Source organism: Schistocerca americana, chromosome 11 (genome assembly GCF_021461395.2).
Source record: "Schistocerca americana isolate TAMUIC-IGC-003095 chromosome 11, iqSchAmer2.1, whole genome shotgun sequence".
Classification (NCBI taxonomy): Eukaryota; Metazoa; Arthropoda; class Insecta; order Orthoptera; family Acrididae; genus Schistocerca; species Schistocerca americana.
Window position 1 is genome coordinate 179866855 of NC_060129.1, and position 27258 is coordinate 179894112.

At 39.8% G+C, this 27258-nt stretch overlaps 2 protein-coding genes across 2 annotated transcripts in view; both read left to right on the forward strand.

The window, feature by feature from the left end:
- Nucleotides 1-3052, forward strand: part of LOC124553499 (pre-mRNA 3' end processing protein WDR33) — a 180316-nt gene extending 177264 nt beyond the window's left edge. The window contains exon 16 of the mRNA XM_047127353.1: nt 2564-3052. Within this exon, the coding sequence (XP_046983309.1) occupies nt 2564-3052 (489 nt within the window). The remainder of the gene's footprint in view (nt 1-2563) is intronic.
- Nucleotides 3053-11481: 8429 nt separating this feature from the next.
- The window catches only part of LOC124553500 (activated Cdc42 kinase-like), a 315929-nt gene continuing 300152 nt past the window's right edge, over nt 11482-27258 (forward strand). Inside the window, exon 1 of the mRNA XM_047127354.1 lies at nt 11482-11913. Coding sequence (XP_046983310.1) covers nt 11824-11913 — 90 coding nt within the window. The 5' untranslated portion in view covers nt 11482-11823. The remainder of the gene's footprint in view (nt 11914-27258) is intronic.

Consider the following 27258-nt stretch of genomic DNA (forward strand, 5'->3'; position numbering starts at 1 on the left):
TGCCACAAAAATATGTAAATATGGTGAATAACTTTTGTTATATTTGTGGTGAAATAACATTTTCCTCACAGAAACGCAATCTGATGCCTCTTGTAAAGACTGCCTATCAGTATTATTTCGGTATGAAAGTAGGGGACCAGGATAAGTCTTGGGCTCCACATATATGTTGCAACGCATGTTCAGTTACACTGCGAGAATGGCTGAAAAAGAAGAAACTATCTATGGTTTTTGCTGTGCCTATGATTTGGCGGGAGCCTACAAACCATACAGATGACTGCTATCTCTGCCTGACTCCACCTATAAAGGCAGTACCCGAATTTTCCATCTGCTATTCGACCCATTCCACATTTGGATAGTTTACCAGTTCCTACTCCACCCAAAAATTGTGTGTTTGACGTAGAAAATGAAGACAGTGTGGAACAAGAAGAACCAAGCAAGCCTTCCATATCCCATGACCCTGATTTTGAGGGAAAAGATGATAAACTGCACAGACTGAGTTAAGCAGAATTGAGAAATCTCATTAGATACCTTGGCCTGTCAAAGGAGAATGCAGAAATTCTTGGGTCTCGACTACAGCAATGGAATCTTCTCCAAAGTGATGTGAGAATCTCACAGTACAGAAAACGTCACATGGAACTGCTTCCCGTTTTTGAGAAGAAAAATAATCTTGGTGTTTGCTGCGACATTAATGGCTGGATGAAATCTTTGAATTTGAACCATGATCCAACTGAATGGAGACTATTCATAGACTCCTCCAAGCTTAGTTTGAAAGCCGTGTTACTTCACAATAGGAACCTTCTTTCATCTATTCCTGTTGGTCATGCTGTTCACATGACGTATGCAAATATGACGGCTCTCTCGGACTCAATTAAATATCATGAACACAGATGAAAAATCTGTAGTGATCTAAAAGTCACTACCATACTCTTAGGAATGCAACTGGGTTACACAAAGCATTGCTGCTTCTTATGTATGTAGGACAATAGAGATAGGAAATTGCATTATATTAAAGAAGACTGGCTTGCAAGAAATCTTCACCCTAGTGAGAAAAACGTCGTTGCCGAGCCTCTTGTGGACCCAAAAGACGTTCTTCTTCCACCCCTACATATCATCGAGCTGGGTTTGATGGAAAGCTTTGTCAAAGCTATGAATCGAGAAGGACGAGCCTTTAAGTACATAAGAGAGAAATTTTCAAAATTAAGTGATGGTGAGAGATTCCATCAGGACAGTTATGGAACAAAGATATCAGGGCCGTTGGAATGAAGTAATGCTTGTGGATTACTGTTGGTCTTTGTGTAGGGATTCTGTGGAACTCCATTACAAGAGGCAAGCTAAAAGACGACAAAGTCAGTAGGTCACCACACGATTCTCTTCAGACACGACCATCTGCAAAGTATTTTTCCAGCAATTTAGAACTCGTAGCATGTAATTACCAGTTAAAAAAATCAAATGCACTTTCATTGTTGTTAGCATGTATGTAATTAAAATGTATCCTTTTCTCTCAATACGTTAATATGTAATACTTCCACCTTGTTTACATCATAGAAACTAGATCTAATAAAAATTTTTCATTGTCATATTTGTTTTTCTCAACCTAAAATTAGTAGGAATTGCCTCATGAAGTGCTCGAAAAATTCAAAAATTATTTTTTTGTTGCCCAGTGTTACTGGTCTGAAACACCACAAGACTCCTGTCAATACAGATCCCATCTTCACACGTTTGCTGTCTGTCGGCTAAAAGGACACACTGATTGGCACTGTAAAATATGACGTCATTAGAGAACTACTATAGGCCTTATCATGATTATGTAAAATACACACAGAACAGATAGAAATAAAAAATGAATGAATATTTTGAAATAGTGCTAATGTAAATACACTAAAATATAAATGATATGAATATAATAGAGGGAAACATTCCACGTGGGAAAAATATATCTAAAAACTAAGATGATGTAACTTACCAAACGAAAGCGTTGGCATGTTGATAGACACACAAACAAACACAAACATACGCACAAAATTCAAGCTTTCGCAACCAACGGTTGCTTCATCAGGAAAGAGGGAAGGAGAGGGAAAGACGAAAGGATGTGGGTTTTAAGGGAGAGGGTAAGGAGTCATTCCAATCCCAGGAGCGGAAAGACTTACCCGTCAGCTTTTTTCCCCCTAAGGTAAGTCTTTCCGCTCCCGGGATTGGAATGACTCCTTACCCTCTCCCTTAAAACCCACATCCTTTCGTCTTTCCCCCTCTCCTTCCCTCTTTTCTGATGAAGCAACTGTTGGTTGCGAAAGCTTGAATTTTGTGTGTGTGTTTGTGTTTGTTTGTGTGTCTATCAACATGCCAACGCTTTCGTTTGGTAAGTTACATCATCTTTGTTTTTAGATATACTAAAATATAAATGTATAGATGTCTACTTTGCTCTGGCATGAAAGACATCAATGTTACCATCGGTATTTGTGACACTATAGAATACATTCTTGTAATGTCAGTTATTATTTATTTAGGTTGCAATGGTTTCTCATAGTTTCTAACATTTAATTTGCAACTGTTTTTCTCTTTGCAGCCGTACCTGCAGCGTAGCAGCAGCGGATCGGTGCGGACCTACGATCGCGACCAGCGAGGGAGGAGCCCCATTCTGCCCGACTACGAGCCTTACAGCCGTGCGGAATATCGACGTGGTGGGATAGGCTCCGGCAAGCTACCACCACCCAGGTACAGGGACGAGGGCTACGACGGCTATCCGGGGTCACCCTCCGAAGGCGGCGAGGATGTCGGCCCGGAAGGAGACGCCGGTCACGACTGGCCACCCCCCACTGGCGGACGCAGGGTGGCAGGAGGTGGCCTCCTCCCACATCCGTACCCACGCCCGAGGGACAGCACCAGCAGCGGGGCCGACCTCGGATCCGGTGGCTACCGGGGCCGCTCTCCTAACAGCTACCGTGGTGACACGAGAGGGGGTGGGCGGGGTGGTGGCCGCGGAGGTCGGTATTCGTCCAGGGGGCGGGGGTCGATGAGGGGTGGAGCTGGGAAGAGGGGAGGTGGAGGCTTCTGACAGAGTCCGCAGCCGGAGCCGGACAGTGAGGACTGAACGTGGATCGGAGTCCCGTCAGCTGCGGCTCTGTCGGATGGCCACCCCTGATGATATCAGTTATTCGTCGGTGACTTGTTTGCAAAGATAGGGTTGGCCATTTGTCCCTACATGAGGTTTGTCACTGCAGTATAGGGAATTGTAAAACTATTCAAATTATTACGGATTCACGGAAGAATATTACGTTTAGTGTTCTCGAGTGATGTGTATACGCTACAAGACTGTCTGTGGTGTGACCTTCTCTGCTCCTATGGGAAATTATTTCCTGAATTGAAAAAGAAGAAGAAAAAGCCACTTAAATTCTGACAGTGGTGCTTATTTGATGCTTTGGGAATGGACCCTTCTGCACTGTTCCATGCCCACACACTGAGAATGTGATTTGGCCAGCCATTCACTGCCAGTCTAGCCTCCTTATGTAGTGTAGGGTAGTGTAATAAGATGTGCCTTGACTAGATGAAGAAATTTTCAACACTTGTACGCTTGCCTTAGGGCTAACTACAGAATCCTAAGTATAGGAATCTTCACCAGATGCTAACTGATCTTAAAGCTCCTCCTAAATGGCCCACATTTACCTATGGAAGCAAAGCATGTATCTTTATGTTTAAGTCTGAAAGTGAGAAATTATTTTTTTCCACTGTGCATTGTACAAGCTTTCATCTTGCAGTGTTGCACCTCACTTGACCATTTAGTTCTTTTATTATTACTGTTACCTTTCCTTATTTTTTGGTGATTTGGTGAGATCTTATCATGAGAGGAGTACAGAAACTTACATTTGTATAATGATTGATTTTTTTTTTTTTTTTTTTTTTTTTTTTTTTTTTTTTTTTTTTTTTTTTTTTTTTTTTTTTTTTGCAAAATATTCCACACTTTTTTTGCCAAGTAAGCAGGAAGAGCACAGAAACAGAGATAAGTTCATATGGTTACTGTAACGGGAAGCCATTATTGTAAGCATTAAGTACCTCAAATGAGGAAGATGACTGAACATGAAAACATAGATTAAGAAACTTCAGATTGGAAAGTTAGGAAGTGGGGTGAGAGAGCAAATAGGAATTGGACTAATTTTCTGAAGACTTTCACACATGAAATTTCACAATCAGTTAACAGAGTTGTTGTGTAAATGATTCGTCTCCTCTTTACCTGGGTGGAAAAAACAATATTTGTATTGGCATCACCAGGGGGAGGGGAGGTGCCAACTTCAATGTATTATTGAAATTTAGATTGTGTTGAACTATTAGAATAAAATGAGTTCTCATTTTCAGTTATCGATGACAGCACTAATCAGAAATTGTTTTAGCTTCTTGAAGCACAGTTGTGAGCTGTTAGCGTAATTTGAAAATACATTTTTTATTTCTCTAGATTCAATCTAAAAGGCAATGGTCCTAATAAAATGTGCGGCTGCCTTGCATTTGTGTGTGAATCAGGGTGTCGGGAGTGACACAAACATGTGCTTCTGCAGTTATTCATTTTTCTCTTGGTCGTAGTGCTCCTGTTTATACAGTACCCCAAAGTGAGAAATCACAATTGTTTCTCAAAAGTATGGCCAATTTGCATATGAATTTGTATCTAATGCTCTTGGGAACATAAAAGAATACCAGCAGTGTTCATTAATTGGGGTGTACAGAACTTTGGTGTGTAAGGTTGTGTTGGAAAGAACCATGCATTGATCTCAAGCAGGGATGCTGTAAATTAGTGATTATTTTTCATGCCAATAATTTTTAGGCATTAATGTATATTTAACAGTGTAGAGCAAGGACATATCATTTTTCGCCTTTCAGGAACTTGTGGCCTTTGTGTAGGTTTTTGGGATACAATGTGCTTCCTTTAGAACTGCGTAGCTCAGTATGGGTTTCTCTGCTAGTTGACTGTCTGCCATTTCATTCATTTTTTGTTGCAGGCTTTGACAATACACAGGATGTGGCTCTGTGTCAAGGGAAAGAGGAAACACATGGAGCAGAATGATAAATGGGCACAAATATGAGTAAAACTGGGGACACTGAATGTGAATTTATGTGTGTTATGTCTGACTTGTTGGCTGTCTGATATAGCTGACACTCAAGATCGGATCCCACTGTGCAGCATTTTTTAGTTTTCTTTCTACATGCACAGGTTCCGTGGAAATATTCTTTTCAGGAGCAAGTAGTTTACCTACATATCATTTTAATTTTCCTTTCAAGATGGCATTTAAAGCCATTTTCAAATATTTTTATTATTATAATTTTTATACAACATGAAAGTGATTTTTCCCCCTTCGTTGTTACTTGGATGAGAGGGTGAATGGAGAACAAGGTGGTGGAAGGTTTGAAGTGAAGTTGTGTACTTAAAGAAAATGGGAAGAGTATGAGAGTGGATATGGGTCTATGTAATTTGTACAAGTAGCCTGCAGTGTTACAGAAACTGATATTTGCTACCCTGTTTACGTTACTTCCACTGCCGGAGAATTTACGTCATAATTTCGAAGCAGGGAGCACTGGTGTTTTATCTTTTCATGTGTCTTGAAGAATCCATCACAAAGACAATCAGTGGTGCACCAGATGTAGATTAGTGTGCTTTGAGAATATTTTCTGTCACAGTCATCTTGCATTACTACTAAAACATTTTATATTAACTGAGACCTAATGGAGCAGAGGGGTGGCATCAGCCTGTGTTTTGATACCAAGTAAAGGAAAGTATTGAAAAGTGTCTTCCTTTAGTTCAGAGTTTCCATTGTGACAATGTTTCTGGCGCGCGCATGGATGAGCTTGAGTGCGCCTCGCGCGCGCGTTTGTGTGTGTGTGTGTGTGTGTGTGTGTGTGTGTGTGTGTGTATTTTGTGGGTTGAGTGGGGGGACAGCATCGTTTTTATCATGTAAATGGGAGTGTTCCTTTAGAAACGTGTGTTGATCAGATCGTGTTGATATCTGTGACCAACACAATGCATTACGAGCAATGAGAGATTAATGAACATAACAACGAAAATTTTGTGATAAAGTTGGCCTTAGTCCAAATTATAGGAAGGGGGTACTGGAGTTGATAATGAGGTATTGAGGTAGGATACGTCTCACTTGTTCTGAGAAATGTCTCTTACAAAACATCGGATAAGGTACACAGTTGCTGTATTGTTTCCCTTACTGCTTTTGCTGTTCTAAAAGCTTACCTTTCTGCAGCTCACTGTTTAATTTCTGTGAAATAAATTGCAAAATGTGGAGTCCGACTGCACTTTGCCTGTGAAACTACATTCCGCTATAGCAGCTAACATGAGAACATCATCGGCAACTTTCTGCTGAAATGAATAACACTACAGTAATTGTTTTCGACATATGAAATCTAAGCTCTGAATTGTGGAAATATGATACTATCTGCAGCAGTGAGAGATCTACAGGGGATATATACTGCCTTCGGGGAACTTTCAACATTATATAGATGTCTGGAAACATTGCCTGTCCTGATCCAAATCTGTTGATGTGAATTAGTAAAAATATTTTTGAGAAATAACTTTCCCTATGGAGTATACAAGTTTGACATGGAGAAAGATAGTCAATTGTGCACTGCCAGAACTGTTATTTTCAGTTTCTGCTGTGCTTTCTGTAGACTTGCATCATAGTAGTGCTTAGCCATAAACATTATTAATACAGGTTAACTTGTGTCCACCAGCATTCTGTGTACTTAAGAGAAATATGTATTATGATTTTTTGTCTAGTTTCTGTTTCATACCGATTTCCATTGTGATTCAAAGAAAACTTACTGGTCTTGCGCTGTGAATAAGACTGACTGGGTTCTTCACCCAATGCATCCTTTTGCAATTTTTTTCCAATCTTTTTTGTGGAATCTTTTAATCGGTGTCATATCAGTGAAGCTGTCATTCATGATAGGCATAATTGGCAGAGAATTGTATTAATTTCTTTTTTTAAGGAATGGTTGCAATTTTCTATAGTGGCCCAATAATTTCCTCTGCTGAATTATTTTCCTGTTACCAGAACCCTGTATAAAATGTTGGTAAATTGTTATGTATTGTATTTATGTTATGAACAGAATTTCCATGTATTTTTAAAAGTATAATCAGTTCTGTGTGTTCCTTCCTGTCCATCTAAATGGCCAGGGACTGAACATTCACATTACTATTGCATGTCAAGCTGAAAGAATTGTTATTTTTGTATTTTATTCATGTAATAGCTAAATGTAAATGTGAGCGATCCTTCCTTTTCCTGATTTGTATGTCCTAACCCTGTACTGGAAAAGTTCTTTGAGTGTTGCACTTTGTCTGTGGTAATTATATATTTTTCCCTTTTTTAAAAGGCAGAGATGTGTACCAGGTAAGTGATTTAAGGATATATGAGACTCCTTGTGTTTATCAAGCAGTATGAAAAATACTTTTGTTGACAGTTTGTGTGCCAGCCACTCAAATGTAGGGTTCTACACATCTCGTTTTTATAAAACTGTGAAATGGAAAAAGTAAAACAGAACATTAACAAATTTGAGACTGACACTTATGCTGCAAAATGTGCCTTGTATAACCCACTGTTGCTATTTGTGTCATTATGCTGGTATTGCACTTTATGAGTTGTATATGCATTTCATCTCACTCTCTTTGTTTTAAAAAAGAAAACAACCACACCCTATCAGCCTTCTTTCATATATCTGTGTTCCACTTGAGATTTAATAATAATAATAATAATAATAATAGTAATAACCCCTCCCCAGTGGAGACTTGCCCGATAATCAATTGATGGTGGGTAAAGTCAAGGAAAGGGAATGGTGAAAACCAAAAGCAGTTTTCAGTTCTCCTTTAAATTTTTGCGAACTTGCTGTTCTTCTGTTGAAACGATGACCCTATTGCAGTTTTTCTGTAGTAATTTATCGTAATTATTGTATGCATATTTTTTTCCTTTCTGTAATTTTGCCATTTCTGACTTGTTCAATTGTTTACATTACCACAATCATCATCATCATCATCATCTCAATACTGTCACGGTTGATCGCTCTTAAGTGCCATGTGCAAGTTTAGACTCGGTAAGAGATTGTGAGTGTTCCAGTCAGTAAACCTTTTCCCAACCGCTGATAGAGGCTGTGCGGGAAGTGGAGGAAGTGAACTCTGCCCATCTCACAGACTGCCGCAAGGAGAACAGTGCAGATGGAGCATTCTTTGCCTCTCTTACCCAATGCTCACTATGCAATTCAAAAATACCAGTGTTAGAAAAGAAGATGCCTTTTTTTCCAAAATCAAATTATTTATTCTTCAACAGAGTCCCATTTCAGGGATATACCTTTCCACAATGTCCCGCTCATTCTTTTTAATCCTTAAAAAGTGCTTTTGAGCTTTCTTTAAAATATGCCTCTGTGTTGGTGATTCCCTCTCATGTGAGGACAATTTTTTACCTGTGAGACATTTCTTGATCTTTGGTAATTAGAAGAAGTTGCAGGGAGGCAGGTTGGGTGAATGCAAGGGTGGATCAGCATTTTGTAACACATCTGAGCTATTTTGTGGCAACATCTTCAGATGAATATGGTGGTGCTCTATCTTTGTGAAGCAGTGATTTCATGTTCATCAAATGGGCCCGTGTTTCCTTTAATTTCTTGTGTGAACCATCCAGTATCTCACTTGTAGTATCTTTTGATTTTTTATTTTATTTATTTATTCATTTTTTTTATCTCTGGGGAGTCTGCAGTATGGAATCTTTCACATCCCAAAAAATTGTCACTATTTCTTTTACGGCTGATGTAGCCTTCTTTGTAGCAGATTCACAGGAAACAACACATTGTCTTGATTATCACTTAGTTGCTGGAATATAAAGATAAATCCAGGTCTCACCGTCTCATCAGTGGCGATGGTTTGATGCAAAAAGCCTTTCTGATTCCACTTAAATTACTCCAATTTCAGCTCTGAAATTGAAAGCCACGCCCACTTATTCAGGAACTGCAACACCTATTGTGTTGACTTTTTTTGTCACCAACTTATTGTGCAAAATATTGATTGCTGTTTTCATTAGTAGACATATGATGTGCTATTTCGCACACTTTCATTTGACAGTCATTGAGAACCATATCATGGACTATTTCAACAACTTCTACAGCAACCATATTTTCTGTGTATCTCCAATGATTGCTATCAAAAAAGACTGTTTGACCATCTTTAAATTCATTGAACAGAAGTCTAATTACTGTCATAGATGAAGTAAGGACACTACAAACATTCTCCAATTTCACTTGTATCTCATAACAATTTTCAAATTTTTAATTTGTAATTATACAGCCTCACTGCATATACCTGTGCTGCCTATATAATATCATTGCATATGCTTGCATTGCACATGTACAACCTCAACTACCGGTGTCGCCTGTGTGTACATTTCACAACTCTTGTGTCACACGTCATTGAAATTTGTCTGGTGCTACATTTACCTGACAGTAACCACTGATTGAGAACAACTCTTAAAAATGAGAATAAATCTTTAAATATATTGCGCTAAGCATAAAAAAAATGATGTGATAACTTTGTGGCTGTAATCATTATTGGATATGTTTGCACACTTCCTGTAACATCATTTACAATGGATCAAATTCAGTTAGAATAACCTACTCCTAAGAAGTTTCATGAGAATACATGATTATGATTGCATAATGTTTAGATTGGTCCATGTGTGACACCTGGTTATATTTGTGCCACAAAGTTGGTAAGCTTTGTGCGATCGCATTTGGCGGAGGCTGGTCATTGTGTAGTTGGTACGAATTTTAAACAGCAAGTGTTTAAGGAGTGTGGGGATTATAAAGATTTAGACAGACATTGCTACATTGTACTTGTAATTTAAGTGGAGCATTATTTAATTTTTTGTTATATTCCATTAATGTGAATTTTGTGTACAAAGTAGGCCTACCAATGAAGAACTGTATTCAGAACTTTCCAGATGTCACAGAACACACTTGTCATAAGCATACAACATAACTAATTTTCCCTTTCTGTTGAAAGCTTTCTCTACATTGAGAAAAATTTTAAAAACTGTGAGAGTAACTTTCTTTTTGTCGCAGGTGTCACCATATATCCTTACTGACACTAGTTAAACAATACATGTGACTTATTCTGTCTTCCTCAAATTGCCATTACCTTACCAAACAAGTTGATGCACTGGTAAGATGCTCTAGTCAATTTGGGAGAACAGTGGTTCAAGTCCCTGCATGAAAGTCCAGATTTAAGTTTTCCATGGCTTCCCTAAATCCCTTAAGCCAAGTGCCAGAATTATTTCTTTTCCATATCTGAGCTTGTGCTCCATGTCTAATGAGTATCTCACCAATGGGACATTAAAATCCTATTCTTCTTCCCTTGAATCCCATATCCATCTCATAACTATTCACCACTCATTCTCCAATCTGTATGCTGTATTTCTTCAAGTCACATTTCATATTTGTGCAGCAGTACTAATCATTTCTTTCCGGAGTTTTACCCTTGGTACTTAAGTTAGTACTGGGTTATGTATATTTATTGGACTAGTAGTTGCTCTTCTACAATCTTTCTTGTGTGCCATTGTCCCATGTTTGTCTTAATTGACTATTAAGGAAGAAATTCTAGATAGCTGCCGTAAGTGATTAAAGAATGTAAATAGACAGGCACAACCTTAAGGATATAGGCAAGGATAGAGACACATTCGTGCCACAATTATGGTGAGTTCAAGATGTAAAGTAATATGCAGTCTAGGATAAAATTTTGCCTTGAGGTAGATACTGAAGTCTATCTTTGGGAATATTCTTATCTTCTATCTGATTATTGGGCATTTAATTACCTAACGCTCTCACAAGGTGTTTGTGTGAAATTCAATGATGGCTGTGCTAGTATTCTCCAAAATCATATCTACTGCTTGCTTTTGTTTCTGCTAAACTTTGTTAAGAATTTCGCAAATGTGTTTGTGTGGTACCAAATTACACTGTAATATTTGATAGCACATTATACCGCTTAAACGACTAGGGGGTTACCGTTGCTTTAAACTACCGATTCGTATCTGGAGTGATGCAATGTAAGTACCCAATCCTGTCAGGAGTGGTGCTTAAGGGCTCTTAAACTCTGGCCGCTATCAGCAGTCTTTCTAGTACTTCCCGGTGCCTCATAAGTAAAGTAAATGTTACGAATTCTTTCGTAGTTGTAAACAAACATGTGCGTGTGCCCATAGAATAGATTTACTGCCAATTCTCTCGCCACAATTGAGACTGGCGCTTGTACTTTTATAGACGTCTATTTTATTTGGCTGACGCTCCAAACGGGAGTCGTTTGTTTAGATTGGTCCGCGTGTGGCGCCTGGTTATATTTGTGCCGCGAGGTTGGTAACCTGGGTGCGGTCGCATTTGTCGAAGGTTGCTCATTGTGTTGTCGACAAGAATGTTAAACAGTGAGAGTTTAAGGAGCGTGAGAACGATGAAGATGTGAGACAGACGTTGCTAAATTGTACTTATAACTTGTGTGAATATCAACTTTTTTTTTTTGTTATAACGTGTTAGTGGAGTGGAAGAAAGAAAGGCTTGCCTATCTGCAAGCGGGTGCGTTTGTTTACTTCACGACGAAGCGTTAACTATTGTCCGACCAACACGTCTGCTGCGTCAGTGTTTGTGTTAAGTGATTTGGAAGGACGATAAGGACCGATTCCTGTGTCGTAAAGACGTGTGTCTATGGCGTGCACGTACGATTTTGATGACGCTTGGTCACGCTACTGAAATAGCTCGAGCTGTTTATAACCGTGCGTCATAATACATCTGGCACCGCGGCATTCCAGAGCAAACATGACAACTGCCAAAGGTCCTGGATTGTACGAGTTCCTCATCGAAGCGGAACTTCAGCAATACTATGCCGGTATCAAGAACGATCTCAAGGTAAGTTAAGTGCTGCATTTGCGTGTGAAAGTTGTACATAGAAAGCTGTGGCGCGTGAACTAGTTTACGTGATAACTAGGTTGCGGTGCTGGGAGCTTTTCCGGGATTGGTACACTGGCTGCGCTTGTCAACAGAATGAAGCTACTTGACACTTGTTAACCCAGTGCAGTTCAGTAAATATTTCGTTATTGGTGAACGACTTTCGTCGACACGGCAGCTTTTGTGCTAGCCGAATAATATTCGCGACGTTCTTGTATGATATAATTGTCAAATCAGCTGTTAGTATGTCAAATGTGTATGTAACGCTATTTTCATCTTTTGTAACCAAAAACATCGACATTTCCCCCCTATGTGGAAACCAAATAATAGATCGCAAACATAACGAATAGGTTTATGGTTTTCTGTTGCGTGTTTTTTTTTAAAAGTGTATACCATTTCATTGACAAGATATCGTATCTCGGGACTTGCCCTTTTGTATAACCCATATATTGTGAGACTGTCGAAACGAAGTTGTCTTATTGTGGGATCAACTCTTGTGCTGATCTCTCATATTCAAATCAAAAGATTGGGATAGTGAACTGAACTAAACAATACACCTAGAGAGTGATCTATTAAGTACTCCCAGTGCAAGAAAACATCAGCTTACTGCATTTCTGTTAATGTAATTGTAAATCATTATTTAGCTATAACATAGTTTTTATTGAAATTCAACGATTGGTGTTTAAGTTTATGTTTGACAATGCTATTTCTTCTAAGAAAATATGTACTTACATCTGTAAATACTTGGTACTACTTATAGTACATTGAAACTTATTGGCAGATTAAAACTGTGCCCGACCGAGACTAGAACTCGGGACCTTTGCCTTTCGCGGGCAAGTGCTCTACCATCTGAGCTACCGAAGCATGACTCATGCGCGGTACTCACAGTTACTTCTGCCAGTATCTCGTCTCCTACCTTCCAAATTTTACAGAAGCTCTCCTGTGAAAATCTCATTCTTATAGTACATTACTACTATTTACGGAGCGTCACAACAAACACTGGGACTTGTCTTGTACATGATAGAACTCTTCAGTTCTTGAAACTAGGTATCCATATAATTTGTAGAAAGACTGGTTAATGCAGTATATTTTTAATTTGGTGGAGCCCCAGTTTCTTGTTTTATGTTGAGATGGCAGCATGTTGAATTTCTTCCCATCAGAGGACATAATTCCATTATGAGTCTAGGACAAGAAGGCAAAGTCTACATGTGCGCAGACTGTAGTCCAACTGAAACTGATTTTTACTGTCGGGCAAAAATAGTCGATGGTAAATGCGTTTAGAAGTGAGCGTGATAATTCAAAGAGTTTAAAAAAAAAAAGCCTAGTGGTAAACAGCCACCCCTCCCTATGTAGAGGTCCCAATGAGAGACTTGCATTGGTAGTATTTCTTTTGTGTACTACGTTGTTGTATTCCACAATGTATTTACAATTTCAGTTTTGCGATGCATGATATGTGAGTAGTGCAACATATTAATATTTACTGACTCCTTATTGTCCAACTCACACATCATATCAGATTAAATGCCTGTTTAGTAGCCCTGAAAGCAATGATCCTCCATGTCAATTTCTGCGCTTTATAGTAGGTTTATATTGATAACACCAAGTCTTGTCATCTGTGATGATTTCCTCCGGAAAAGAACTGTCTGCATTTCGTTCAAGTCACTGTAGGTGTCTGTGTGTCGACATTTTTGTTTGGGAGTGAAGGTGTGCAGGACAAGCTTTGTATGCACTTCACAACAATATTGACATTCTACGGCTGCATGCCACTACTTAACACTGCCTGGTCAAATACACGTCTTTCATTTAAGGTTGTTAGCTCAAGCTGCCACCACAGTTACTGTGCTGATGCCTTTTATATATGTTTTTTGGTCAGATAATGTATATTGCATGTCATATAATTATTCTCCAAAACTGATGACTGCTGACAACCCTTGAGTGTAGCAGTGTACCGGAATACGCTGGCTGTCAACAGTGCATCTCCCCACAACAACAAAAAAGGCAATAGTTTTCACATTAAGTTCTAGTTGCATCTCTATTAACATTTTATTTTTTATACACAAGCAGAAATAATTAATTCAGTTAATTAAACACACATGTAGTATTTGCTCGGCTCTGAAGGTAAGAAATGGGATGTACTGAAGGGTTGTCTCACAACATTTCTTAGTAGAGACAGCCCTACAAAATCCAGTTTTCCTACAAAATGCAACAAGATGAATTCAAATTGCAGTGATGTGGGTTTGATACAAACTAGTTGGTACTGTAAAAATACTGAATTTGTCAGGCAGAATGGTGTGTGCATGTAAAATAGAAGACCCCAAAGGCAGAGCAGTTACTCAAACTTGAAACTGTGTACTGGACTGGACTCAATCCCAGAACTTTGATGATGATAGTGGGGAATGCTCTTTGCCAACTGAGCTGTACAGGCACAGCTCACGATGCATTGCTGGACTACCCTTCCTGGAAGAAAGGAAATTACAGATAAATGGCTTAGCCAAAGCCTAGAGGTCATTTAAATAATAATAATAATGACGGGGAGGGGGGGGGGGGGGAGGAGGAGGTCGCTACTTGCAGAACTGAAGCTGTGAGGGTAGGTTCTAAGTCGCACCATGCTACCTAAGTAGGTAAGGCTGTTCCCTGTGGAAAGTGGGATTCTGGGCTTGAGTCTGTCAGGCACAGACCGACCACGAAGTTTCAGAAAAGTGCACACACTGTAGGCTTTTGTGGCTGGTATTTACATCCTTGCTACCTCGGTATCCAAATGGCTAGTGTTGTTACCTTTGGTGCCAAAAGATCCAGATTCCATTCCTGGTGCCACATTGGCTTTTTATGAGTTACGGTCACTGGAACGGGTTTATTCTCTCTCATGAGGCCAAATGAGGAGCTGCTCGTGGAACGTCTGGAGGGACTGGTCACATGTCCCACAATCCTGGATTACTACTCCTCCTGCCTTGTACGCAGTAGTTGGTAAGTCAGAACTAGCCAAATGTATAATCTGAGTGGTGGTCATGGTCACAGGTTTGTTTGACTCGTGGAATAGTGTTAGAGTGATGCTAAAGAAACTTAACTGGCATGCTCTTAAAGATAGACGTAAACTATCTCGAGAAAGTCTACTAACAAAGCATCAAAAACTGGCTTTAAATGGGGACTCTAAGAATATACAAAACTTATTGTGTGCGGCTCACATAAGGGTCGTTGTAGCACACACAGACACATTGTCAGTCGTTCTCCCTTTACATGAATGGAACAGGAAGAAATCCAAGTGACTGGTATAATGGGACATGCCTTCTGCGATGCATTTCACAGTGGTTTGCAGAGTACAGATGTAAATATACACTATGTGAGAAAAAGTATCTGGACACCCCTAGAAACATGTTTTTCATATTAGGTGCATTGTGATGCCACCTACTGCCAGGTACTCCATATCAGCAACCTCAGTAGTCATTAGACATCATGAGAGAGCAGAATGGGGTGCTCCACGGAACTCCCAGACTTCGAACGTGGTCAGGTGATAGTGTCACTTGTGTCATACGTGTGAATGTGAGATTTCCGCTCTCCTAAATGTCCCTAGGTCCTCTGTTTTCATGTTATAGTTAAGTGGAAATGTGAAGGGACACGTACAGCACAAAAGCTTCCAGGCCATCCACATCTGTTGACTGTCAGAGACTGCCGACAGTTAAAGAGGATCGTAATGTGTAATAGGCAGACATCTATCCAGACCATCACACAGGAATTACAAACTGCATCAGGATGTACTGCAAGTACTACGACAGTTAGGGGGGAAGTGAGAAAACTTGGATTTCACTGTCGAGTGGCTGCTCATGAACCACACGTCACACTGGTAAATGTCATACGACACCTTGCTTGGTGTAAGGAGTGTAAACATTGGACGATTGAACATTGGAAAAATGTTGTGTGGAGTGACGAATCATGGTACACAATGTGGTGATCCGATGGCAGGGTGTGGGTGTGTTGAATGCCCGGTGAATGTCATCTGCCAGCATGTGTAGTGCCAACAGTAATATTCGGAGGCGGTGGTGTTATGGTACAGTCATGTTTTTCATGGAGGGGGCTTGCACCCTTTGTTGTTTTGTGTGGCACTATCACAGCACAGGTCTACATTGATGTTATAAGCACCTTCTTGCTTCCCACTGTTAAAGAGCAATTCGGGAATGGTGATTGCATTTTTCAACACGATTGAGCACCTGTTCATAGTGCGTGGCCTGTGGCGGATTGGTTACCCAACAATAACATCCCTGTAATGGACTGGCCTGCACAAAACTCTGATCTGAATCCTATAGAATACCTTTGGGATGTTTTGGAATGCCGACTTCGTGCCAGACCTCACTGACCGACATCGATACCTCTCGTTGGTGCAGCACTCCGTGAAGAATGGGCCGCCATTCCTCAAGAAGCCTTCCAGGACCTGATTTAACATATGTCTTTGAGAGCGGAAGCTGTCATCAAGGCTAAGTTTGGGTCAACAGCATATTGAATTCCAGCATTACTGATGGAGGGCGCCACAAACTTGTAAGACATTTTCAGCCAGGTGTCGGGATACTTTTTATCACATGGTCTAGATACCTAAATGCTATAATTGGGCACAGCTAGTTTAGTTTATTCCTGAGTTAGAGAGGGGGGAGGGATTGTATCTAGCAGCTGAAACCCACGGCTGTGATCACACATCAGTAGTTATGTTATGATGAGTGACTATCCCAATGCGGCACACTCTGTTGCTGCGGGGCAGAGGGGCACAGGCAGGAATGCACATCTAGGTATTGTGCATTGAACTTTGCTGTCTTATGCAACAAATGTAATTTCTTAAAATGTTTCTTATGTTCAGTGGTGTAAAAAGAAAAATACTCCATTCCCTATTTGTCTTACATGTTGTTGTTGTTGTTGTGGTCTTCAGTGCTGAGACTGGTTTGATGCAGCTCTCCATGCACAGTAAAGCTGCATGCCCTCGGGAAAAATTACGGCTGTAGTTTCCCCTTGCTTTCAGCCGTTCGCAGTACCAGCACAGCAAGGCCGTTTTGGTTAGTGTTACAAGGCCAGATCAGTCAATCATCCAGACTGTTGCCCTTGCAACTACTGAAAAGGCTGCTGCCCCTCTTCAGGAACCACACGTTTGTCTGGCCTCTCAACAGATACCCCTCCGTTGTGGTTGCACCTACGGTACGGCCATCTGTATCGCTGAGGCACGCAAGCCTCCCCACCAACGGCAAGGTCCATGGTTCATGGGGGGGGGGGGGGGGGTTGTCTTACATATCTACTTAAAAATTCTTATTTTTAGTCATTTGCGTTTTAACTTTCTAAAGTAGCCGATGTTCTTCCTCTGGGTCCAAACTATCACTATAACAAGTTTCAACAAAATTGCTTCAGTGGTTTAGTTCTGAAAATCAGACAGGCAGAGTTACTTTTACATTTGTAATATTAGTGTGGTTAAGGACTGAAGAGGTTAATCTAAGAAACATTTCCATGCCTAACGTTTCCTCTCCAGTCCATTAAGATGCAGTTAGTATTTTCAAATGGGTGACAAGGAGAAAAACGGAGTACTAGATCCTGAAGAATATAGAGCTTCTCGTGAAAAAGAACAAACTAAAGGGAATGTGCTGCTCCTGTTTGTAAGAAACAGTCGCTGGTTGCATCAGCAGAGTGCTAAAAAGACTTGGTGTTAACACAGTGCTTAAACAAACAAGAAAACTGCCTGAACATTTGACCACGTCAAAGTGACCAGGCCCACAGCAAGAGCCTATAAAATCTTCTAGACATTTGGTCAAGTACACATCTGTCCAACTGAAAAGCTAACATGGTACACCGTCCGAGCTGCAGGTTGTCTGTCCAACGAAAACTTCATTTTCAATGTTTAACGTAATTGTTGGCCGAATTTAAAATGATCTGATAATCTGTTCATTAAGAGGTATAATTTTATGTTAAAGGATTAGCAAAATAATTTTTAAAAAAATGTCAGAGACTGTGTGTAAATCTTGAAGTAGTGTAACTCGTAGTGCACAAATTACTCGGACTTTATTCATCCAGTATTTGAGAATGAGAGCACTTAGCAACTTGTGACAAACTTTACACTGAATTTCAAACAGTTTTGAAACTTTTTCTCATTGAGTCACACCCACACACGCAAATAATGAATGAGTGAAAGGAACAAAGTTTGTTTAGTAAATTTTCACTGCTTGAGCAGTAAAACTTCATCATCATGCATGACATTTTTTAAATTTGTTATTTCTTTACCAAAATTCTCTATTAGGAAAACATTTTGCAAACGGTGTCTAGGTGTAACACTGGATGTATCAGCAAAATTATATCATCGTACAACACACAGTTCAGGAGATAAGATCACATAAAATTCATGTGCAAGAAAAACTAACTTTCGTTAAATCAGAGCACAGTCAAATTCTTTACGGATTTGGGTATGAGGAGTTACTGATACGAACTTTTAAAAGAAGCTCCAATATCTGGCATAGAGAACACAGAAGCAATTATTGTCAGGGCAACATTGATAAATTGGCAGTGATATATCGTGGGATTGAGAAGCCACCAAACCCATTTGTCCCAAACTATGGTTTTATCAAGATCCCATCATTACTAGGCTAGGATGTAGAGAAGGGCCATAAAAATTCAAAGACAACCAATAAGAAAGGAGGAGGATTGAAATTATGTGAGTTTTGGACCAAAGTTCTAAAAAAAGGAAATGAAACTAACTCTACCCTACAAACTCCACAACACATGTTGCAACTACACAATCTTGCGAAGTGGTCTCTTGACGTCACGACCCAACAGTTGCACAATTCAGTATAAATAATGGGTGCTGTCCCACCATGGACCTTGCAGTTGGTGGGGAGGCCTGTGTGCCTCAGCGATATAGATAGCCGTACCGTAGGTGCACCCACAACGGAGGGGTATCTGTTGAGAGGCCAGACAAATGTGTGGTTCCTGAAGAGGGGCAGCAGCCTTTTCAGTAGTTGCAGGGGCAACAGTCTGGATGATTGACTGATCTGGCCTTGTAACACTAACCAAAATGGCCTTGCTGTGCTGGTACTGCTGTTACTCTGAAAGCAAGGTGAAACCACAGCCGTTAATTGTTCCCGAGGGCATGCAGCTTTACTGTATGGTTAAATGATGATGGCATCCTCTTGGGTAAAATATTCCGGAGGTAAAATAGCCCCCATTCGGATCTCCAGGCGGGGACTACTCAGGAGGACGTCTTTATCAGGAGAAAGAAAACTGGCGTTCTACGGATCGGAGCATGGAATGTCAGATCCCTTAATCGGGCAGATAGGCTAGAAAATTTAAAAAGGGAAATGGATAGGTTACAGTTAGATACAGTGGGAATTAGTGAAGTTCGACAGCAGGAGGTAGCTCTGCAGATGACGAAGAAATGTGTGATGAAATAAAAGAAATCATTCAGGTAGTGAGGGGAGACGAAAATTTAGTAGTCACGGGGGATTGGAATTCGGTAGTAGAAAAAGGGAGAGAAGGAAACATAGTAGGTGAATATGGATTGGGGGGAAGAAATGAAAGGGGAAGCCGCGTGGTAGAATATTGCACAGAGCACAACTTAATCGTAGCTAACACTTGGTTCAAGAATCGTAAAAGAAGGTTGTATACATGGAAGAAGCCTGGAGATAATGACAGGTTTCAGATAGATTATATAATGGTAAGACAGAGGTTTAGGATCCAGGTTTTAAATTGTAAGACATTTCCAGGGGCAGATACGGACTCTGACCACAATCTATTGGTTATGGACTGTAGATTAAAACTGAAGAAACTGCAAAAAGGTGGGAATTTAATAAGGAGATAGGACCTGGATAAACTGACTAAACCATAGGTTGTACAGAGTTTCAGGGAGAGCATAAAAGAACAATTGACAAGAATGGGGGAAAGAAATACAGTAGAAGAAGAATGGGTAGCTTTGAGGGATGAAGTAGTGAAGGCAGCAGAGGATCAAGTAGGTAAAAAGATGAGGGCTAATAGAAATCCTTGGGTTACAGAAGATATATTGAATTTAATTGATGAAAGCAGAAAATATAAAAATGCAGTAAATGAAGCAGGCGAAAAGGAATACAAATATCTCAAAAATGAAATTGACAGGAAGTGCAAAATAGCTTAGCAGGGATGGCTAGAGGACAGATGTAAGGATGTTGAGGTTTATCTCACTAGGGGTAAGATAGATACTGCATACAGGAAAATTAAAGAGACCTTTGGAGAAAAGAGAACCACTTATATGAATATCAACAGCTCAGATGGAAGCCCAGTTCTAAGCAAAGAAGGGAAAGCAGAAAGGTGGAAGGAGTATATAGAGGGTCTATAGAAGGGCGATGTACTTGAGGACAATATTATGGAAATGTAATAGAATATAGGTGAAGATGAAATGCGAGATATGATACTGCGTGAAGAGTTTGACAGAGCACTGAAAGACATAAGTCAAAACAAGGCCTCGGGAGTAGACAACATTCCATTAGAACTACTGACAGCCTTGGGAGAGCCAGTCCTGACAGAACTCTGCCATCTGGTGAGCAAGATGTATGAGACAGGCAAAACACCCTCAGACTTCAAGAAGAATATAATAATTCCAATCCCAAAGGAAGCAGGTGTTAACAAATGTGAAAATTACTGAACTATCAGTTTAATAAGTCACGGCTGCAAAATACTAACGCAGATTCTTTACAGACGAATGGAAAAACTAGTAGAAGCCGACCTCGGTGAAGATCAGTTTGGATTCCGTAGAAATGTTGGAACACGTAAGGCAATACTGACCCAACAACTTATCTTAGAAGCTAGATTAAGGAAACGCAAACCTAAGTTTCTAGCATTTGTAGACTTAGAGAAAGCTTTTGACAATGTTGACTGGAATACGCTCTTTCAAATTCTGAAGGTGGCAGGGATAAAGTACAGGGAGCAAAAGGCTATTTACAATTTGTACAGAAATCAGATGGCATTTATAAGAGTCGAGGGACATGAAAGGGAAGCAGTGGTTGGGAAGGGAGTGAGACAGGGTTTTAGTCTCTCCCAGATGTTATTCAATCTGTATATTGAGCAAGCAGTAAAGGAAACAAAAGTAAAATTAGGAGTAGGTATTAAAATCCATGGAGAAGAAATAAAAAGGTTCGCTGATGACATTGTAATTCTGTCAGAGACAGCAAAGGACTTGGAAGAGCGGTTGAATGGAATGGACAGTGTCTTGAAAGGATTATATAAGATGAACATCAACAAAAGCAAAACGAGGATAATGGAATGTAGTCGAATTAAGTCGGGTGATGCTGAGGGATTTAGATTAGGAAATGAGATATTTACAGTAGTAGATGAGTTTTGCTGTTTGGGGAGAAAAATAACTGAAGATGGTCGAAGTAGAGAGGATATAAAATGTAGACAGGCAATGGCAAGGAAAGCGCTTCTGAAGAAGAGAAATTTGTTGACATCGAGTATAGATTTAAGTGTCAGGAAGTCGTTTCTGAAAGTATTTGTATGGAGTGTAGTCATGTATGGAAGTGAAACATGGATGATAAATAGTTTGGACAAGAAGAAAATAGAAGATTTTCAAATGTGGTGCTACAGAAGAATGCTGAAGATTAGATGGGTAGATCACATAACTAATGAGGAGGTATTGGATAGGATTGGGGAGAAGCGAAGTTTGTGGCACAACTTGACTAGAAGAAGGGATTGGTTGGTAGGAAATTTGTTGAGGTATCAAGGGATCACCAATTTAGTATTGGAGGGCAGCGTGGAGGGTAAAAATTGTAGACAGAGAGCAAGAGATGAATACACTAAACAGATTCAAAAGGATGTAGGTTGCAGTAGGTACTAGGAGATAAAGAAGCTTGCACAGGATAGAGCAGCATGCTGAGCTGCATAAAACCACTCTCTGGACTGAAGACCACTACAACAACAACAATAATAATGGGTGCTGACGTTATTTAAGTTTGACTGTGATGACAACTCCACCATTGCAAGACAAAATCTTATACTTAAGCATGCCTCAGACCATGGCCTAAAAAGAAAAAAATCACCCAGGGATGTGTGTACTCTGCTGGTGAATGAAATTTTCACTTGAATTTTTGGAGACTTTGTGATTTTGCTACATTTTAAGTTGCTTCTCACTACAGAGTTGTGACATATGTTGTCAGATTGAATTTATGATGTGACAGACAGCGCAGTGGGGTTTTGTGAAACTATATTGATATAGGGTATATTACATTTAGCCTGACGTCCCTCCCAAGATAATGCAGCCATTATACAAAGTGCACTTTCTAAAGTAGTGAAATGAAATGTACAATAATGTTAGCTAGTCTAGAAAGGAAGTCAGGCAAATGATAGCTGTCCAGCAAAGTTGTCTCAATTCCTCGAGTATGTAAAGGAATTTTGTCTCAAGAATGTTCCTTTTCACCTGTTCCTTTAAACATTTGTATTGACAGTGTTCTTAAAAACTGGAAACCAGAAAGTTATCAAGAAATTAACTTGCATAAATGCACTACTATTTGGAGGTGCTAAAATGATACCACATTTATCTATAAATATTGAATTATTCAAATTACTTGACATATCAGATGATTAAAAAAGTGTGGACCGATTCATTTTCCTTGCAGGCACAGCAGGTGATGACGTACATATATCAAATCCGATCTACTAAAACATTGTCATTTGGAAGACATTTAAATTTCAGATTAATATTTTTTTCTTCTCCATACACATTCAGATTTTAAGCTTAAGTATTCAGAAATGTTCAAGTAAAATCAAATGGCATGGTTGCCTGGGGGACCACAAAGGGCAGGTTCAGCAACCTAATTGGAAAGGTTTTTCCCTTTTTTGTGTACACTGGAACTTCGAAAGAGTGAAGCGCAGTGCCAGCACCTTGGCTACTCCCCTTCAGTAGCACCAAGGGGCCCACTGAGGTTAACGTCCCCATTTGAAGGATGAGTAACCATTAGCAGTCTCACATGCCCTCACTTCATGAGACACTGAAGAGAGGTTTGGAATTTAATTCATGACATTAGCACAAAGATGGTGATCCTAAGGCCACTCCCTCTCTGCCACAACAGCAAAGAAAAGCAGCATACCCAGTTGGTTGCCCTTCCAAGAACTGGCCATGCCGTGTGTTGCGTAACATCAGTGATATGACCAGAAGCAGTTGACATTAAGTGTCACAGCATCAGTTCAGAATTAAACACGACAACTTTCAAAAATATCACAGTAAAGCTTTATGAGAGAAGTTGCTTCCAAAAATAAAATATGATTTAAAAACTTTTAATACTAATTTTTTTGTTGTCATTTGGACAAATAAAAACAGCATTCTACAGGTTAGAGCAAAGAATTTTTTAGGTCCTTTAATTGGGTAAGTAGGTTAGAGAATTAAAAAAAAAAGATATATACGAGACTTGCTGATGTGCAGTGTCAAGAACAAGAGGACTTCTGATTGGGTGAGCTCAGGGTTACAAATACAAAATCAAATGGGAGTAATACAGGCATAAGTCTAATAAGAAAATAGGAGTATAGTTAAGCTACTATGAACTCCGTAATGGATGGGTTATCATAAGCCAAGATAGAAATGCAACCAAAACCCATTACAGTATTATTTTTATTATTAATTTATAATATGGTTTACAAGGTTACAAAAGTATCTAGACTCAAATGGAAATGTCCAAATGTAACAACCAATCAGGAGCACTTTGAGTCACTTGATAAAGTGTGTGGTGAGATACAAGAAATTATTCAGATAGTTAAGGGAGACAGATATTTGTGTTGGACTAGAGTTCAGTAGTAGACAATAAAAGAGAAGAAAAAATAGTTTGAGAGCATTTGTGGGGAGAAAAGAATGAAAGCTGCATGGTAGAATTTTACACCAAGCATAATTTAATCATAGGAAACATTTGTTTTAACAAAAATGAAAAAAAATCAATATCATGTAGGGCCCTCGCGAGATGCAGAAGTGCCGCAACACGATTAGGTGTGGACTCGACTAATGTCTGAAGTAGTGCCGCAGGGTATTGACACCACTGATCCTGCAGGGCTAGCCATAAATCCGTTAAAGTACGGGGTGGTGGAGATTTCTTCAATACAGCATGTTAGAAGACATTCCAGATATGCTCAATAATGCTCATGTCTAGGAAATTTGGTGGCCAGTGGAAGTGTTTAAACTCGGAAGTGTGTTCCTGGAGCCACCCGTAGCAATTCTGGATGTGTTGCATTGTCCTGCTGAAATTGCCCAAGTCTGTCAGAATGCACAATAGACTTTAATGGAAGCAGGTAACCGAACAGGATGCTTACGTACGTCTCACCTGTCTTAGATGTATTAGGGGTCCCACAACATTCCCCCATCTGTGTTCTTAGCATTCATATGGCAGCTTCTCTTTTTCCAAATGCCTCTCTTAAAGTCTCTACCCTTCCTTCATGCTTGCAAGCTTCTACAGTCAACATGTATCCAATCACCAACAGTCCAATGTCGTGCAGTCATCAAGGGTACACGAGTGGGCCTTCGGCTCTGAAAATCATTATCGATGATGTTTCGTTGAATGGTTCACACGCTGACACTTGTTGATGAACCAGCATTGAAATATGCAGCAATTTGCAGAAGGGTTGCACTTCTGTTCCATTGAGAGATTCTCATTCGTCGTCGCTAGTCCTGTTCTTGCAGGATTTTTTTTCTGCCTGCAGCGATGTCGGAGAATTGATATTTACAATACACTCGTGAAATCGTCGTACAGGAAAATCACCACTTCATCACTATCTCGGAGATGCTGTGTCCCTTTGCTTGTTTAGTGACTATAACACCATGTTCAAACTTAAATCTTGATACCCTGCCATTGTAGCAGCCGTAAGCGATCTAACAACTGAGCCAGACATTTGTTGCCTTATTTAGGCATTGCTGACCACAGCGTCATTGTCTGTTTACATACCTCTGCATTTGAATATGCATTCCTATACCAATGTATAGGGGGGGGGGGGGGGCTACGAATTGCAGCAAGGTCATTAAATCGGTCTTTTTCAACGTGCTAAAGCGTGTCCATTGGGATATAGTGCGTCCAGAGTCTGTTACTTTTGACCCTCATTTAGCAAAACTGACATCATTGGAGTACTTTAAAACATGATACGGAACTGAAGATCGAACCATTGCACCATGGTATTTTGCGTCGACACTTTACAGTTACACATGTCTCTCTAAATGTACTGACATGAAATCATTCCTTGTCATCAGTATAGCAGTGAAGAGTTGTTGTTATCATGCAGTTTTTTCATGTTTACATAGAATTATTGAAATCCTTGGGAGTGTCATATGAGACAGGCTCAGACCGCAAGAAGAATGTAATAATTTTTTTTAAAAGGAAGGGTGGGTATTACTGAACTACCAGTCTAAGAAGTTGTTGTTGATGTGGTCTTCAGTCCTGAGACTGGTTTGATGCAGCTCTCCATGCTACTCTATCCTGTGCAAGCTTCCTCATCTCCCAGTACCTACTGCAACCTACATCCTTCTGAATCTGCTTAGTGTATCCATCTCTTGGTCTCCCTGTATGATTTTCACCCTCCACGCTGCCCTCCAATACTAAATTGGTGATCCCTTGATGCCTCAACACGTCCTACCAACCGATCCCTTCTTCTAGTCAAGTTGTGCCACAAACTTCACTTCTCCCCAATACTATTCAATACTTCCTCATTAGTTATGTGATCTACCCATCTAATCTCTAGCATGCTTCTGTAACACCACATTTCAAAAGCTTCTATTCTCTTCTTGTCCAAACTATTTATCGTCCACGTTTCACTTCCATACATGGCTACACTCCATACAAATACTTTCAGAAATGACTTCCTGACACTTAAATCCATACTCGATGTCAACAAATTTCTCTTCTTCAGAAACGCTTTCCTTGCCATTGCCAGTCTACATTTTATATCCTCTCTACTTCGACCATCTTCAGTTATTTTTCTCCCCAAACAGCAAAACTCATCTACTACTGTAAATATCTCATTTCCTAATCTAAATCCCTCAGCATCACCCGACTTAATTCGACTACATTCCATTATCCTCGTTTTGCTTTTGTTGATGTTCATCTTATATAATCCTTTCAAGACACTGTCCATTCCATTCAACCGCTCTTCCAAGTCCTTTGCTGTCTCTGACAGAATTACAATGTCATCAGCGAACCTTTTTATATCTTCTCCATGGATTTTAATACCTACTACAAATTTTTCTTTTGTTTCCTTCACTGCTTGCTCAATCTACAGATTGAATAACATCTGGGAGAGACTACAACCCTGTCTCACTCCCTTCCCAACCACTGCTTCCCTTTCATGTCCCTAGACTCTTATAACTGCCATCTGGTTTCTGTACAAATTGTAAATACCCTTTTGCTCCCTGTATTTTATCCCTGCCACCTTCAGAATTTGAAAGAGCGTATTCCAGTCAACATTGTCAAAAGCTTTCTCTAAGTCTACAAATGCTAGAAACGTAGGTTTGCGTTTCCTGGATCTAGCTTCTAAGATAAGTTGTTGGGTCAGTATTGCCTCACGTGTTCCAACATTTCTACGGAATCCAAACTGATCTTCACCGAGGTCGGCTTATACTAGTTTTTCCATTCGTCTGTAAAGAATCTGCGTTAGTATTTTGCAGCCGTGATTTATTAAACTGATAGTTCGGTAATTTTTACATCTGTCAGCACCTGCTTTCTTTGGGATTGGAATTATTATATTCTTCTTGAAGTCTGAGGGTATTTCGTCTGTTTCATACATCTTGCTCACCAGATGGTAGAGTTTTGTCAGGACTGGCTCTCCCAAGGCTGTCAGTAGTTCTAATGGAATGTTGTCTACTCCTGGGGCCTTGTTTCGACTGGGTCTTTCAGTCTAAGAAGTCTTGGTTGCAAAATACCAACATGAATTATTTACAGAAGAATGGAAACATTGATAAGAAACCAACACAGGGGAAGATCTGTTTGAGTTTCGGAGAAACTGTATGTTTATAGCATGTGTAGGTATAGAGAAATCTTTTGGGCAGTATGACTGGAGTATACTCTTCGAAATTCTGAAGATAGAACAGATAAAATACAATGAGTGAAAGATTTTCTACAGAAAGTAAGCTGCAGTTACAAGAGTTGAAATATATGAAATGGAAGGAAAGGTTTTGTTGAGAATGCAGTGGGATGGTGTTGTAGCCTATCATTAATGTTGTACAACCTGTGCATTGCACAAGCTGTAAAGGAAACAAAGGTGTAATTTGGAAGTGGAATTGAACTTCAGAAAATAGAAATAAAAACTTGGAGGTTTGTTGATCACATTGTGACTTGTTGGAAATCTTGTAGGGCTTTAGGG